Source organism: Mustela nigripes, chromosome 5 (genome assembly GCF_022355385.1).
Source record: "Mustela nigripes isolate SB6536 chromosome 5, MUSNIG.SB6536, whole genome shotgun sequence".
Taxonomy (NCBI): Eukaryota; Metazoa; Chordata; class Mammalia; order Carnivora; family Mustelidae; genus Mustela; species Mustela nigripes.
In genome coordinates this window covers 38,321,651-38,336,422 of record NC_081561.1, presented here as the reverse complement: position 1 = coordinate 38,336,422, position 14,772 = coordinate 38,321,651, and the positions used below count along the sequence as shown (strand labels likewise).

At 39.4% G+C, this 14,772-nt stretch overlaps 1 protein-coding gene across 1 annotated transcript in view; it reads left to right on the top strand.

The window, feature by feature from the left end:
- The window catches only part of COL19A1 (collagen type XIX alpha 1 chain), a 308,387-nt gene that overhangs the window by 200,949 nt on the left and 92,666 nt on the right, over positions 1–14,772 (top strand). The window contains exon 15 of the mRNA XM_059399023.1: positions 4,163–4,216. Within this exon, the coding sequence (XP_059255006.1) occupies positions 4,163–4,216 (54 nt within the window). The remainder of the gene's footprint in view (positions 1–4,162; positions 4,217–14,772) is intronic.

Below are 14,772 nucleotides of genomic sequence, written 5' to 3'. Positions count from 1 at the left end.
TGTTCTCTGTATTTCAGAGTAGGTTTCCTGTTTTATTTTGTTTTGTTTGTTCATTTGTTTTGTTTTTTTTTAGATTCCACATATAAGTGAAATCTTGTGGTATCTGTCTTTCTCTGTCTGATCTGACTTATGTCATTTAGCATAATAACCTCTCGGTCTGTCCGTGTTATGACACATGGCAAGATTTCATTCTTTTTTTATGGTGGAGCAATAGTTCAGTGTGTGTGTGTGTGTGTGTGTGTGTGTGTGTGTGTGTAATATCTTCTTTGTTCATCTACTGACGGACACTTAGGTTGCTTCCATATCTTGGCTATTGTGGGTAATGCTACAAGAAATATAGGGGTGCATATATCTCTCCAAATTAGTGTTTTCTTTTTCCTTAGCAAATAGAGTAGAATCAGTATGGTAGTTCTATTTTTACTTTTTGGAGGAACCTCCAACCTCCAAACTGGCTGCACCAGTTTGCCTTTCCACCAACCGTGCACAAGGGTTCCCTTTTCCTCTACATACACTGATCTGTTTTAACTAGCCCTCCTGATGATGCTAACACACAATCAGGTCTGAGCACCGCTGGGCTTAAATCATTAGACAAATATCTAAACTGCTGTCTATTAATCTTTACACTACTTCCAAACAGGAAATTTACATGTTGGGCACTTTGAGGTTTCCAGGGCAACCTCGTATGGTGAATCTGTTCTATGCTTCATACTCCCATTTTCAGAAAAGGGGTGGATTAGCCAAATTGTGATTATGCTGGAACAGTAGGTCCCATCAGCCAGGCTCCAATTTATCACAATTGCTTATGAACAAATGGCCACCTGGGAGCAGGCATCCTAACCAGGAAGGTCACCCCAGCTCAGCATTTATCTTTGTCTGCCAGGATTTTCATCCCCACACTCATCCAAGTCCCTACTTTTTGTCTCACTTTACAGCGGGTCTTGAGCAAGCATTGCAGGGAAGACACTGAAATAGAAGGAGGCAGACGTGGGAACAAACGTGAGACAGCTATGTCTCGCATCACTTCGCCTCCACCAGCAACAGCCCTCGCCCCGGCCCCGGCGTCCCCACACAGTTCCCTAGAGCCCTGTAAAGAAAAGAACAGAGATTCATGGAATACACTTTCCTCAGAAAAACTGAAGGAATCTGATTTTAGTCCTAGGAAGAGAGTTGTGGCTTAGGCCTGCTGTCTTGGCATATGTTATTAGTGATACATGTATAAGTAACAAGTAACATTAATTAATATAAAATATGAGTTGAACTGTCCTGGCTTGAGTAATAAAATTCACTCTACCAAAAATCTACATTATCTCTTAGGGGAGGCTTTTGCCTTTCCTGAATGCTTTGACATGGAAAAGCAAACGATCTTTTGGAGGAACAGGAGAAGGGGAGACTGTTCAGTGCAGCTGGAGGAGGACTTGAATGGCAGGAAAGAAGAAAAAGGATTGAATTCCTGGGGCTCCTTGGAGAGAAGAAAGATGATACCCGGGAGTAGGCCCAGAATTTCTGTCACTCCAGTAGTTCCGGACCACTCCCAGACACCATCCTCTGGAGCTTCCAGCCTGTTTCTCATCCGTTTACCCTCCTGCCTTGTCCTGTCGGAGCCCCCTTCCTAGATCACTGAAACTTAAGACTTAAGCTAAATTCCTAAGTCTGAAATTTTGGGCTGTATGGCCAATAAATAAATAAATAAATAAATAAATAAATAAATAAATGTATACTGTGTCTCTTTGTAAAGAAAATCATTAAAAAGAATTCCAATCAGGATTAGGGAGTAACTAGGAACTCAAGCCTCCAAACCACATTTAAACTGAAATACATGCCATCTGAAGTTATCTGCGGCACACAGTATGTTCCAGTAAATTAACGGCCTTAAGAAATACTTTACCTGCGTATCCACCCTTAGCAAGGACACGTGAACAAAGGCAGCATTCCCCAGCGCTCCTCCAGCATACACATCGGTGCACTCCAACGGTTGCAAGGTTGACTTAAGTGATCGCTTAAATCACCAGTGATAAGCAAGAATTTGGATGCTTGCCCCCACCGTACTGAATTGTGAATGTTTGTACTTCCACCTCCTAAAATACGACAAGGGTATGTTACAATATCGGACATTTAGTTTGCCTTAACCATTCACTCTGTGAGAAAAGTTGATCAATAGTCAGCCTCATTTTCCCTACTTCCTGCCCAGATCAATACACACGTCGCCTTTAAAGAAAGGAGAATGCCCACAGAAGTTGATCCCATGGTTTAACTTACCTCAACCTAAAAGAAAGAACCTATCACCCACTTCGATGCCATTGATTTTGTTTCTTTGTGCTCCTGTGACTAAATAAATTACAGTGCTTCCACTTTGTAAGTAAACTTTTTATCATTGATTAGTCCTCAGGGTCTAATTGACTTACATTTACTAAAAGACCCAATATATTGATTTTCAGAATGTGTAAACTACAAGACCAGAAAATGATGTACACGGGTATAACCTTTATTAAGTATACAGACTATTAAATTATATATTCATTCCAGTTACAGCTCCCCAAAGGAACTCCCAGGTTTAGATCTCTGCAACAGGAAATACATGAAAAGACCACTAATTATATTTCTGTTTTTAATAAAGGTTTTAAAAATTTGTTCGTGGATGTGAGCTAGGATTGTTTATAAAAACAACTGCTGTTTTTGTATGAATTGTTGATGGTGTGCACCTAATGTACCTTCAGCAACAGTGCAAGCATTTCCCATCCGATCATAGTGTGGTATGTGCTTACTTATCTCCCCAGTTTTACTCCACTCCTTTAACTGACATTGGACTTCCTACCTCACTCCCAGCCTAGAAAAAAACCAGAAAGAGGAAGTGACTTTGCCTGACACTTTCAGAGCAAGAAAATTAGTGAATGAGATGGGCCTTTCTGTGTTTATGTTTACAGTTCTCCCCCCCAAAAATGTTGAAAGATTAACGCAATACTTTGTCAGTAGCAACAAGTCTTAATGTGTATTACTATACTACCAATATGATAATAAAATAATTAGTAACAGTGAAGTACAGTGACCATATTTTAAAAACATGCACGGAGGGGTACCTGGGTGGCTCGACTGGTTAAGCATCTAACTCTTGATTTCAGCTCAGGTCATGATCTCAGGGTCCTGCGACCAAGACCTGCATCAGACTCCAGGCCCCACCTTTGGATTCTCTCTCCTCCCTCTGCACCCCCACACCCCAGTTCCCATGCTTTCTCTAAAATAAAAATAAAAATAAAACACGCTCAGAAATGCTTCTCATTCAAAATATATGCTTTCAATACCTACGCTTACATCCTTCTATTAGAAAAGGAGAGAAATTTAAAAAGGGAGTTTATAAAAAATAACTAACTGCCCTTTAAATGATATTAGGTACACAGTCACCTAGAGATGTTAGCACGATCTTACTTTTCTAACTCTTGCGATTGAAATTTAGCTAGTGGTCAGCTTGGGAAAGTTAACATTCAATGCCATGGTGAAGATGGATCAGCAAGGGATATTCATTTTAGTTTACTTAAAAAATAGCTTTACCATCCATAGGGATGAAAAGAGCTAGTTGATGTGCTTTATACTATACACAGGATTACGGTATGGCTTCGGGTAGTGCTTTTCACACTCTAGTGAGCATAAGAGTGACCTGAGATGGTTTTAAAGTGCAGATTCATGAATTCCTTGCCCAGAGATTCTAAACCAGTAAGTCGAGGATGAAGCTTCAGATCGTGCATTTGTAACACCCAATCCTACCCTCAGGTTACTCCTATGAAATTATTCAGACCGTTCTTCAAGAAACACCAATTTAAGATGACAAATGCAGGTTTTATTGCATCCAAAACCATAGACTCGTCAGATAAAATGCCAATCTTAGACCATCTTTCAGATGCTTTATGTTACTTGACTACAGTACCGAGGTAGACAGCATTTAAAGGACTGCCTCTAAGTTAACGTTCATTCCTTGCAGGCACTATCTTTCTCCTGCTGGTCATTAAAATTTGGCCTGTGGGTTTTAGATTTCATTGGTGTTTAAAGGTCAGGTGGGCTTGAAATTATTTTTTAATTTTTGCTATCTTTAAAATTGCCGTTTAATATTGTCTCATCTAAAAGCAGAAAAAGGCATCACAGTATTTATGGTCTGTTTCTCTTTTGTTTCCAGGGAAGACGAGGAAAAACAGGTCCTCCAGGAAAACCGGGTCCCCCAGGACCACCTGTGAGTAAACAGCATGATGACTGTCCTTTAGGAGAGACCGCATTCTTCCTGTGTATTTATTTATCTATGGATTATTTTCCCCCCTGTAGCTAATTTCGATCTTTTCTACTGTTTAAAATGGTTATAACCTGGGATGCCTGGGTGGCTCAGTCGGTTAAGCACTGGACTCTTGGTTTCAATTCAGATCGTGATCTCGGGGTTATGAGATCAAACCCCCTGTTGGGCTTTGTGCTGGTCATGGAGTCTGCTTGAGATTCACTTTCCCGCCCCCTCTCCACCCACTCGTTTCTCCACCCACTCGCTTGATCTCATTCTCTCTCAAATAATTAAATAAATTATTAAAAAAATAAAACAAAATGGTTATACTCCCTACACCTCCCACTACCACACAAACAACGAGGTAAGGGAGGCTAGTAGCTGTCTGCACACCGTATCCACCTCTTTCTTACGTAGACAGGAGCCACTGCACTGCCTACATGAGCGCCCTAAAGCCAAGTCTCCAAGTAGATGAATCCTGATCTGAACCCACCTGGCTCCTTCTCCTCAGTTTCCTAATGTCCAGGCTGGTAGCAAGTTAGATATCTTAGATATCTGGAGAAGCATGACCAATTTTCTTGATATAACTGTTCGTTAGCAGAATTTTGTAGAATGCTGTTGCTGGAAAGAGCTGTAAAGAACTTCAAGCCAATTCGCTCATATTTTTCTTTACCCCAAGCCTCTAGAAAATGTATTCCTTTTCTTGTGGTTCTTCCAATCCTTCAGCCCATCAGACTCTGATTTGTGTCCAGGCTACCTTAATGGCACTTTTCTCTCTTTGGTGACCAGTAATCTCTGAGGTGTGAGATTCCCTGGGTCTGATCACTCTTCATTTGATTTCACTGCTATATAGGAATTTACAGGGGTGCCTGCTCTCTCCTTGAAACTCCTAGTTCTCTTGGTGTAGTGACATTGATGTGGTTTTTTTCCTTCTACCTCTGGGGCCATCCTTTTTTGTCTCCATTAACAGTGTTCCCTCCTCTCCTATCTGTATGTTGCGTGCATTAAACATTTCCAGTTTTTTTATTTCAACCCTGACATTCCTCCTGTGTTCCAGGCTCGTACATTCCCACTGCCTGCTCGCTGTCTTCACTTATAGGTCTCCTACACATTACAAAAGTAGCATGTTCCCAAACTATACTCCAGAAATAATTCTAGATTTTTTTTTCTCCCCCTCATCGTCCATTCCCAGACAGCTCCTAAATCATGTCCTTTCTACATCTGGATAGCTCACGAATCCATCTCCTCCTCTCTTTCCTCATTGCCATTGACTTTGTTTGGGCCCTTGTCTGTTTGTATCCGTATTTTAGTAGCTGTCTCAGAGAGGGTCTCATTGCCTCTACCTTCTGCGAGTGGAGTAATATCTCCCAATGATAATTCAGACTGTGTGATCCTTTGGCTTGAAATTCTAATAGCTTCTCTCTCCTTCTATATCTGGATTCTACATCTTCTGTGTGTCATTCTGGGCCCTTCTTAGTTGGCCCTCGATGTTTCTTTGCCCATCGTCCTCTATGCCCTTCCTTTGCTTGTAACCTGTAGTGTCATCCTCACTTACTATCTCAAAAATGCCATGCTTTGCACATCTGGAGGCTTCAGTAAGCTTCCTCTGTCTTCAGGACTCATCTCAGCCTCAGCTTTCCTGCAGAGCCCTTGTCAGTGCTCTCAGTGCGTGAGGCGTCTTCGCCAACAATCCTTGCACTCCTGTACCTCCTGCACTGAGGTAGCACATGGCACAGTGCTTCATACTGTTGCTTTCTTTCTAGGTCGGCCTGGTGCACTGCAATTTTTTTGAACCTCTGTTTTAACACCATTGCCTAGCACAGTTTCTGTCCTGTAGCATGTGATTGTTAATTATTTAATGAATTAGTATACAAATGAATATATTCTGTAGATAAGAAAATGAAAACCAGAAGGGTACCTGGGTTGCTCAGTTGTTAAACATCTGCCTTTGGCTCAGGTCATGATCCCAGGGTCCTGGGATCAAGCCCTGCCATCAGGCTCCCTTTTCAGCGGGAAGCCTGCTTCTCCCTCTCCCGCTCCCCCTGCTTATGTTTCCTCTCTCGCTGTGTCTCTCTCTATCAAACAAATAAATAAAATCTTAAAAAGAAAAAAAGATGAAAACCAGAAAGTGGCTTTTTTTTTTTTTTAAGATTTTATTTATTTATTTGACAGAGAGAAATTACAAGTACACTGAGAGGCAGGCAGAGAGAGAGAGAAGGAAGCAGGCTCCCTGCTGAGCAGAGAGCCAGATGCGGGATTCGATCCCAGGACCCTGAGATCATGACCTGAGCCGAAGGCAGCGGCTTAACCCACTGAGCCACCCAGGCGCCCCCAGAAAGTGGCTTTTTAAAGACCAGAACCACCACTCACCACCACTAGAGGGCTCCAGACCTAGAACCTTGGGATTTTCTTAGGATGTGGTCATGGGTGGGTATCTGAAAAATGAACAAGGTTGCTCTCCTGTCATTGATTTCATTCCATCCACTTTCACCATTCAAGTGGATTGTTCTATTATCAATGTACTGGTGTCAATGGATAGTGATTATAAAAGCAAGTGGAGAAAAAAGAGGCATAACTCGGGAGCCTGGAAGCCATTCTTTACAGGAATTAGCTTTGTTGATTTTTATTCCAAATTTTCTAGCAAAACAGAGAATGTGTTATAAGATTTGCAACAATTGTCTTCTGCTATAAAGAAGAAAAGCTGGTGAATGCGAACAGGCAAGATTAGACCTTCATATACTTTCTAAACATATGATACTGCTTTTAAAACTGGATAATTGTTGTCTCAAAGGAGGAATTTGAATGATGAAGGCTTTTGTGACAAGCCTGCCAAATGTCTAGGAAAGAAGATTACTCCGAGTCCTGGAATGAGTTCTCAGCTATAAATCAATGGAGTTTACTGAAGAATTTAGAAGATTAAGAAGAATGCGACTCTATGAAGGAATTTATAATATTCAATTCCACCGGTTCTAGTTTATTGCCAGGGCATTTGGGGAAGAGAGGTACTTATTTTATTTCAAGTACTGGATTTAGAATTTCAACTCAGCTGTGGGTCTGATACAGTGTTTGTTAAATCCTGGGTACACAGTACTTAAAAGAATAGTGGGTTTTGTTATCTTCTGTAATATAACAATATACCGATTATTATAAAATATTGTGAAAGAACCAACTACAAAAATAAGGGGGAAAAATCTATGAGAAAAAAAGGGTTTTAATTCATAGGTCAGCTTTTGTTTTAAAAGAAAATATCTTAAATAGCTCATTTTCTGTTTAAGAATCGTGGCTTATGGAAATTCTTCATCTATTTGATTCTGGGCTAACTCCTCCAGGTGACTAAAATATCTTTTCTCAAATACAAGTATTATCAAAACTTTATATTGGGGTGCGGTTTTCATCCTGCTCTGGATTTTTTTGCAGTTGTTCAGATGACGGGTTGAACGGGCGACCTGTATACCTGCATGCTGCAAAAACTCTTGGAAGGCACCTACTCATACTTACAGGACTTAGCCAAGGGCAGCATTGGAAGTGAAAGCCAACTAACAGGCTCCCTGTGTTTTTCTATGCTATCTTCTTGTTTAATTTTTCTGAACATCGTGTATTTTAGCAAGAGGACTCTTGTTTCTCACATGGGTAGAAATAAACAGAGTTCTTTGAAAGCAGTCCTTTTAAGATCATATTAATTCCTATCTTAAGAAAATGAGCTGGTAAAAACATCAACCTGCTCCTAATTTACATTGTTAAGCAATTTGACAAACATTTATTTAAGGCCTACCATGTATCTAGTACTCTGTTAGGAGTGGGGCTTACAAAAATCAGTAAGGTATTATCCTTGCCCTCTGGGGATTCAAGTTTAGTTTACAGAAATATGAACAAAGGGAGAGGGAGAGAATTAGAAAAGATAGTGGTCGAGATGGTTTCCTTCAGGAATTGACAACTGAAGCGTAAAAACAGAGCGTTAAAAAAAAAAAAAAAAGAAGGAATTCCTGCCAGTTACAACAACTTGAATGAACCTAGAGGACATTATGCTAAGTGAAAAAAGCCAGTCATAGAAGGGCAAAGACTACTTGATTCCATTCATCTAAGATCTCTAAAATAGTCAAACCCGGAGAAGCAGAGAACACAATAGTGGTTGCCTGCTGCGAGATAGGGGAAATAGGAGTTGTTATTCAATGGATCTAAAATTTCAGTGATGCAAGATGAAGACCTTCTAGAGATCTGCCATACCACATTGTGCCTGTAGAGTATCATGCACAATATCGTGCATTTTGAAGTTTGTGAAGAGTATAGATCTCAGTTAGGTGTTCTCATCACAACACAAAACAAAAATAAACACCTAAGGGGCTCAAGGAAACTCCGGGAAATGTTGCATATGTCAATTACCTAGATTGTGACGAGAGTATCACAGATGTTTTCGTACGTCCAAACTCATCAAATTGTACACATTACACATGTTCAGTTGTTTGCACATCAATTATACCTCAATAAAACTGTTGAAAAAAGAGTTGAAAGGAGCTGTCCAGTAAAACAAATAGAGGGGGAGGAGAGAGCAAACTGAGTATCACCGACAGGGGAAAGCAGCCTGAGCAAATGCAGAGCACTGTGGCCCTGGGGAGTAGGGAAGGGCAGGCAGCCCACGCAGTTCTGGGACAAAAAGCTCGAGACCAGCATTAACATGTTGAGCCCTGCCAGGGTCCTTGTGAACCTCATATGAAGCCCTGCATCTCAGGTTAAGCTACCAAAATTCGAGGAGAGTTCTACATAGGGAGTCTCATGGCCATTGAGAAAATTAGTATATAATTAGTATAATTAGCATAAAATTAGTATATAATTTTAGGATATATGTTTGAGCAATTAGCTTTTAGAAAAATTAGGGAGAAAAAACTCTATTCTGATTAGTGTGATTGTCTAAAAAGCACCGAGATGAATTCATTGATTCGTCCCTCTAGTGATGGCCATGGTGGAGTTGGATCGTCGAGCGTAGTAGTTGTTGGCTATCGTAGTAGTTACTACTTTTTAAATTATCAGTAGAGCAATTTTTTATCTCTTTCGGATGTCCCATGGAGCTATTTGTATTTTATGACGATTTATATGTAGCTTCAGAGATATCCGGATTTGTTTATGGACATATTTAGATCAAAATGTTGTTTTTCGCTTGTTTGTCTTTTTCAACATTGTACCCTGTGTGAAAGGAGCCCTACTTCACAGGAGGAAGGAAGGTAACAAGAGAGAGAAGGAAAGGTTGGTCAAGGTGAAAAATCTTCCTAATCCAGATTTAGAGATGGTGTACGACTCACCCTAGTGGCTTGCCTGTGAGATTCCTAAAGCACTTGTTGGAATTTCTTACAATAGTATGAATTAATTTTAAAATATTAATTTTATTTCTCTTATCAAACAGTAATCAAATAATATGTAATATCCCTCAAGTAAGTGAATAGTATATAATTTTAGGATATATGTTTGAGCAATTAGCTTTTAGAAAAATTAGGGAGAAAAAACTCTATTCTGATTAGTGTGATTGTCTAAAAAGCACCGAGATGAATTCTTTGATAACAGGCATACTTTGATACTTTGCTCAGTTTCTTCAAGAAAATATTATTCCTTTTGGGGTTTCAGGGATGTTCCCTAAATCAAAGGTAGTGTTGTTATTTAAAAGAACATCAATGAAGATTTTTAAAAATAGAACTGAAAGAAATCTCTAATGGCCTGAAGCAACTCAAATAATTAAAACACTTTAATCGATCCTTCTACTTGCGATTTTTTGTTCTGAAATTAAATTTGTATTTTCTCACTCTTAAACATTTGTTCCAAAAAGGTACATTTTTTACAAAGAGTAATTTCCCACTACTTCCCTCTTAGTATTTAAAAGACAACCTTTTTTTCCCCTTAGAGAGCATATTTCTTAGAGGGAAAAAATTCTAATAATGCAATATTTACTAAAAGCTGAACTGCTATTACTAAATTGTCTTTATGAATTATGTCTTTTTGAATTAGTGTTTCATCAAAGTCATATATATTGCTCCAATTTAGTTTCCATATTTACTTTTTAAAGGATTTTATTTACTTAGTGGGAGAGAGAGAGAGAGAGGACTGGCAGAGGGAGAGGGAGAGAGAGAATCTCAAGCAGACTCTGCGTTGGGTGTGGAGCCTAATGCGGGGCTTGATCTTATAACTCTGAGATCATGACCTGCACAAAACTGAAGAATCAGATGCTTAACCAACTGAGCCATCCAGGCACCCCTATTTCCCCATATTTAATAGCAATTTTTACTCTGAGGAAGATTCAGTTGAAATTTACATACATGAATCCTCTTTGAAATAAGATTATTCCTAATCAAAATACTTGTAGTTAAGGAGCAATTAAACTGGTTAACAGAGCTAGCCACAACCTTTTATGATAAACATTTTTTTTCAAAGATTTTTATTTATTTATTTATTTGACAGGCAGAGATCACAAGTAGTCAGAGAGTCAGGCAGAGAGAAGGGGAAGCAGGTTCCCTGCTGAGCAGGGAGCCTGATTCGGGGCTTGATCCCAGGACCCTGGGATCACAACCTGAGCTGAAGGCAGAGGCTTTAACACACGGAGCCACCCAGGCGCCCCAGTAAACATATTTTTTAATAAAATATTAGTCCAATTTCCTGTTAACAGGCAGAGCCTATACTACCTATACAAAGGAAAAAGTTCTCAAATTCTCCCAAATAACTTCCGCCATCTTGTTTTGAATGACTAACTCTTCATTGGTGGGAAACCATTATGTAGAGATATCTTAGACTGATATGACCTGCAAATACACGAGGCTGGAGAGCAGTTTTTCAGAGAAGCATGAGAACATTAAGTATCTTCCCAGGGAAGGAAATAATACTAACTCCTGAGGAAACAGGTTCAAAAGAAAGGGATGGATCAGAAGAGTTTATTAGAATACTTGCTCTGTATGAGGCGCTCCACGGCCAGTGCCTTATGCAATCCTCACCACTGTGGTGAGATGTAGAAGCGGTCCCATTTTATAATAGGTTTATAAAAGGTTGCTTATAATAGGATAAAGGTTCCCCCACTTACACTTGTGTCTAAGTGTAAGTGGGGGAACAAGAAGTGAAACCCAGGAGCTGATCTCTAAACCCACCTTTATTTCACCAGATCCCTCCCAGATGGGAAAGGCAAGCTTCTAGTTTGTAATTTCACTTGAATCAGCCTTATTTAAACATTAGACACTGAACGTGGTCTGATTTTCTCATGAGATCCATAGCACTGCAGTGTCTCAGGACAGCGGGATGATGGAAGAAGATTGTGAGGTCCTCCTCACTAGTATGTCCTCAGGCAGTTCACTTGGCATTTCCATGGCTCAGTTTCCTTTTCTGTAAGTTTGAAATGATAGTACCTGCCTCCATCAGATTCTCACAGTTGCTGGGAGGAATCAAAGCCATGTGTGAGAAGATCTTTCTTGTAAATGTGAAGCTCTGTGGAAGTGTAGCTGAGATCCATTCCTATTACTCTGACCATCCATCCACCCAGAGTATTGTAGATAGAAGAGATTGTCTTCAATCTCCTTTTTATAAAGTTCCCCAAATCCTGTTAACAAAAATGTGAATGTCTTCCGATGACTTGCTAAAGTGGAAAATCACGAACTCTACATAAATATGGAAAGCTTAGTCTACATATGTAAATCTACTCATGAAGAGAGAGGAAGGTTACTCACAGTCAGGTAATAATAATGGGGTCTGAGTATTCAGTGGTGTTTTTCCGTCTTCTGATTTACAGCCTCTTCCTGGCTTGTGGGACTTGTTCATCCACGATCTGAGCTGTTGCATTTTATTAGTTGTGATGTTCTGTAAGTCTCAATTACTATCCCTCACACTCTAATAAAAATTTCTCTTTTTCTTTAAAACCTTCCAGTTATCTGCATAGCATAAGCAATGGAAAATCGTGGCCTTGTGTTATGATAATGAGACCTGGAAAATCTCAAGACTTGAAATGCCTTAGTTTATTTCAAAGTGTTCTGGTTTTTAGTTCCTTTAGAAAAGAGAGGAAGGCAGCTGGAAATGAGGCGGAGCAGGAGGGAAAGCAGGAGAATTTAACTAATGAGCCATTAAAGGAAGTATGTATCAGCCCACCCATTTGACATTAACTTTACTTCTCATCCATCATCACTATAGAAGTGTTTATTAAAAACCATATTAATTTTAAAATATGTTATTATTTCTTTCTGTTACAGGCAGGGCTCTTGATTCCCTTTCTTTTTTTTTTCCCCCAGCATTGTTTTTGTGCATTGTTTCATTATTGCAGTATGAGAATTGAGCAGTGGGCTCAAATGTGTCACATTTCAGTGCCTGGCAATTTATGTTGAAAACAGGAATTTCAAGGCATTTGTAACGTGGGGCAGCAGCTCCCTCTACTGTTTCCACTGGGCAAGCTCTAAACAAATTTCGTAGCCTTTGGAGGATGTCCAAGATATGGATATATTCTGTGTCTGAGGATTAATTATAAAGCTACATGATTTTCAAAATTGTTTTCAGGGGTGTTTTTTGCATTTTATGCTTATCCTATCCTTTAAATACAAATGCTATTTCATCCACAGTCACTTTCAATATGAATTTGATATACTGTTGAAGTGCAAACCCTTAGCTCATGGATATCTAAAATGCCCATCTATTGTAAAATGCTGATAAAACACTACAGTGATCGTTTTGTAGGAGCTGACTCCAGTGCAATTTATGCTTCTTTTCTAAAACCACAATATGATTTAAAACAAATAGAACCGTGTTATTTCCGTTTTTGTTTTAACCTGGGTGTAAAAGAACTTCTTTTACCTTGAAAGCGTGAGTCATTGCACAGTTTGAAAGTTATGTTTGTACTGCCTTATACACAGCTAAAAGAGTAATCTAGGGTATAATATTGAATTCATTTATTCAACAAATAGTTACTGAGCATCTATCATGTGTGAGTCACTATCACAAACATTGAGCATACAGTAATTTCAAAGAAATGCATAGCGACAAACAGGCTATATAGACAAGGTCTCTTCCTTAAATAACTTACACTCAGTTGTGTGTTGAGGATAGCAGTGGTTAGTAAGAAATTCGATAGATAGCAAAACAATTTCAGTTTAGTAGGAGGTGATACAGGGGAACTAACTGGGCAATGTAAGAGGGATTTGGAAGAGCTGTTACTCTAATTGAAATGGTCCAGGTGGCATCTTTGAGCATTTAGATGACATTACTTGAGAAGGAGCCAGCCCATGAGGGTCAGAGCAAGATCTTTCCAACCAGAGAGACCAGGATGTGCAAATGACCTGAGGTGGGAATGAGCTTGATGTATCTAATAAGCATAAAGGACCTAGGAGAGAAAAGGGGGGGGGCAGAAAAAAAAGATGCCTCCTTTCTGGTAGTTCATGGGTTGGGTCATATGATTAATCATAGCAATGGAGATTATATGCTCTCAAAATACCATAGACCTAATGGATTTCTGTGCCATATCCTATTATCCATGCATTTAGATCTTCCATTTCCAGCTTTATTGGCTATGAACTGAGAATTCAGGGTGCAAAGTTATTGTTTTCAGCGTAAAGCAAGGCCCACCTCTAAAACAAATTAGTACCCCAAATTCATTTTGGACTACTGAATAAAGTGGATGACAAGGAATATCTGATTTTTAACATTTAATTTCTGGTTAAAGCACCCTGAATGTAACTATATACATTTTGAGGTTCTTCATGTCTAAATGGGAATCCAGTTCTCATTCTTAACATCCCTTTTAGAAACCTTGAACTGATCAGGGCTTTATCATGTTTCTCAGTTTTTCTTTCAGCAAAAAACCCTCAGTCTCTTTGGTCTATTAAATGACTAAAGGCCATGTACTATAATGATAATCTCCTCAGAGAAAATGAACCTAACCATTTATTTCAGTCATTGGGAATAGTAATTTCCCTTCTTAATAAAAATAAGATGACTTCCTCAGATTTAAAAATAAAGACACATAAGACCTATAAAATGGAGACAGACATGGCCAGTTAATCATTTTTATTACCACTTGTTCCCCCCACTCAGGTCATGGTCCTAGACAAAACAGCTGTTGCCACATTGCTGAAATTCCACGGTCACCTTGTGTGGCCACAGAATGCATAGACTTGCATGTGAAGCAGCTGGGGGTTTCAGGTTGAGAATTTGAAAACTAGCACTTGGGTTCAATTCCCCCAATTACTTCTCTTTTTCTGTCTCTGTGAACAGCAGCAGGAGGACATTATTCGCCACTTTCGGACTTGCTAAGTTTTTTGCTAATAACAGCCATAATCTGGAGGAAAAGGATTTTATCTTCTTAGAGCCACCGACTCTTCATCTTGGATTATGTTATTGAAACCAACTATTAGGACTTCTGAATTGACAGGCATTGTGTATCGCGGTCATGGAACAAGATATTTGATATCAAGGATATCTGATCATTAAATTTGCTATTAGTTGGGCCAGAGCATGGATTAAGCACTATTTCTTTGTGGTGGATAGACATTAAGGTTTTAATGAACCTGACTGGC